The following is a 1,623-nucleotide window of genomic DNA, read 5'->3' as shown; positions in this document are numbered from 1 at the left end:
AGCTCCTCGGTGGACGAGACGCTTTTTGGGGGGCTCGGAGGGGGGGGTTGCGATGACCCCTCGGGCCCCCCCTCGCTGCTGCGGCGTTGGGGGTCGGGGGGACCCGCCGTGATGCTGCGGGAGAGGCCAAAATCTCCCGGTGCCGCCGCCGCCGGAGGGTACAAACCCAAAACCACGCGGCTCTTCAGCAAGGACCTGATCCGGGACTTGGTGTGAGTCTAAACCTGAGCCCGAGCTCAGGGGAGGGGTTGGGGGTGTCGCTGGCTCCGAGGGGCACACGGGGGGCTGGCAGTGCCCCTGATCCCCCCGATCCCATCCCTGTTCCCGCAGCATTCCCGAGGAGAAGCCCCCGGGCTCCCTGATCCTGAGCAGGAAGGATTTGGAGCTGCTGAAGGAAGAGGCCGAAGGATTGAGCCGGGAGGAGCTCGGGCACAGGGGCACAGCCCTGCAGGCCAAGCAGGACGCTGCCATCGTGGGCATCTCCCACCCCTGAGCCCCCTTTTCCCGCTCCCTGCCAGGGCTGGGGGGGCAGGGGGGTCACTCCAGGGGTCTCCCCTCTGTCCTCCTGGGGTTGGGGTGCAGGGGGGGCTCAGGGGGTTCCTCTGGTGGTCCCTGAGCCAGGAGGGGCTGGGTGGGATCAATGGGATTGGCGGGGCTGGGAGTGGGAAAGGAATCCCACCAAGGCTGGATCCAGCAGTCCCACCTTGTTGGATCCAAGAATCCCACCCTGGCTGGATCCAGCAACCCCACTATGGTTGGATCCAGAAATCCCACCTTGTTGGATCCCCCAATCCTACTCTGGTTGTACCCGGGAATCCTATACTGGTTTTATACTGGAACTCCAGACTGGTTTTATCCAGGAACCCAACTCTGGTTGGATCCAGAAATCCCACCCTGGTCCCCACCAATCCCACCCTGGTCCCCACCAATCCCCCCTGCCAGTGCCCCCATCCCATTCCCAGGCCGGGGAGGATCTCCCGGAGCTGCGGAAGCTCCGTCCCTGCCCGTCCAGGCCTGGAGGAGCCGGCGGTGCCCCCGCTCCGTGGCCCCTGGAGCGTGTCCTGGGAGCCCTGGGGAAGGATCCTGGGCTCTGGCAGCGTTCCCTGTTCCCACAGGAGGCCCTGATCCAGTTTATCCCCCCCCAGCCCCACCAACCTAACCCCCTCCCTCCCCCAGTTTACCCCCCAAGGTCCCCCAGTTTATCCCCCCAATTCCCCCGTTCCCGCAGGATTCCCTGATCCAGTTTATGCAGTTTATCCCACTCTGGTTGGATCCCCCAATCCCCCTGTTCCCACAGGATGCCCTGATCCGGGCCCGGAGCGCGGAGCGGCGCAAGGCCGAGCTCCAGGAGCGGCTGGAGCAGCGGCCGGAGCTGGAGGAGGAGCGGCGGGAGCGGGAGCGGGAGCTGCTGGAACGGGCGGGGAGGATGAGGATGGAGCAGGAGGAGGAGATGAGGGAGCTCAACTCGGTAGGGCCGGAGCTGGAACCTCCCCTTCCCTTCCCTTCCCTCCCCTTCCCTTCCCTCCCCTTCCCTTCCCTTCCCTTCCCTTCCCTTCCCTTCCCTTCCCTCCCCTTCCCTTCCCTTCCCTCCCCTTCCCTTCCCTTCCCTTCCCTTCCCTTCCC

The 1,623-nt window shown here is 65.7% G+C and overlaps 1 protein-coding gene across 1 annotated transcript in view; it reads left to right on the top strand.

Annotated features, from left to right (window-relative positions):
* Positions 1 to 6: 6 nt before the first annotated feature.
* The window catches only part of LOC113941832 (cilia- and flagella-associated protein 45-like), a gene marked incomplete at its 3' end in the record, with an annotated part of 2,233 nt that continues 616 nt past the window's right edge, over positions 7 to 1,623 (top strand). Inside the window, exons 1-3 of the mRNA XM_027632973.1 lie at positions 7 to 212; positions 331 to 472; positions 1,298 to 1,468. Coding sequence (XP_027488774.1) covers positions 112 to 212; positions 331 to 472; positions 1,298 to 1,468 — 414 coding nt within the window. The remainder of the gene's footprint in view (positions 213 to 330; positions 473 to 1,297; positions 1,469 to 1,623) is intronic.

The sequence above is a fragment of the Corapipo altera genome, unplaced genomic scaffold, assembly GCF_003945725.1.
Source record: "Corapipo altera isolate COAL_440 unplaced genomic scaffold, ASM394572v1 59198, whole genome shotgun sequence".
In the NCBI taxonomy this organism is placed as follows: domain Eukaryota; kingdom Metazoa; phylum Chordata; class Aves; order Passeriformes; family Pipridae; genus Corapipo; species Corapipo altera.
This window is presented reverse-complemented; position numbering and strand designations above follow the sequence as displayed.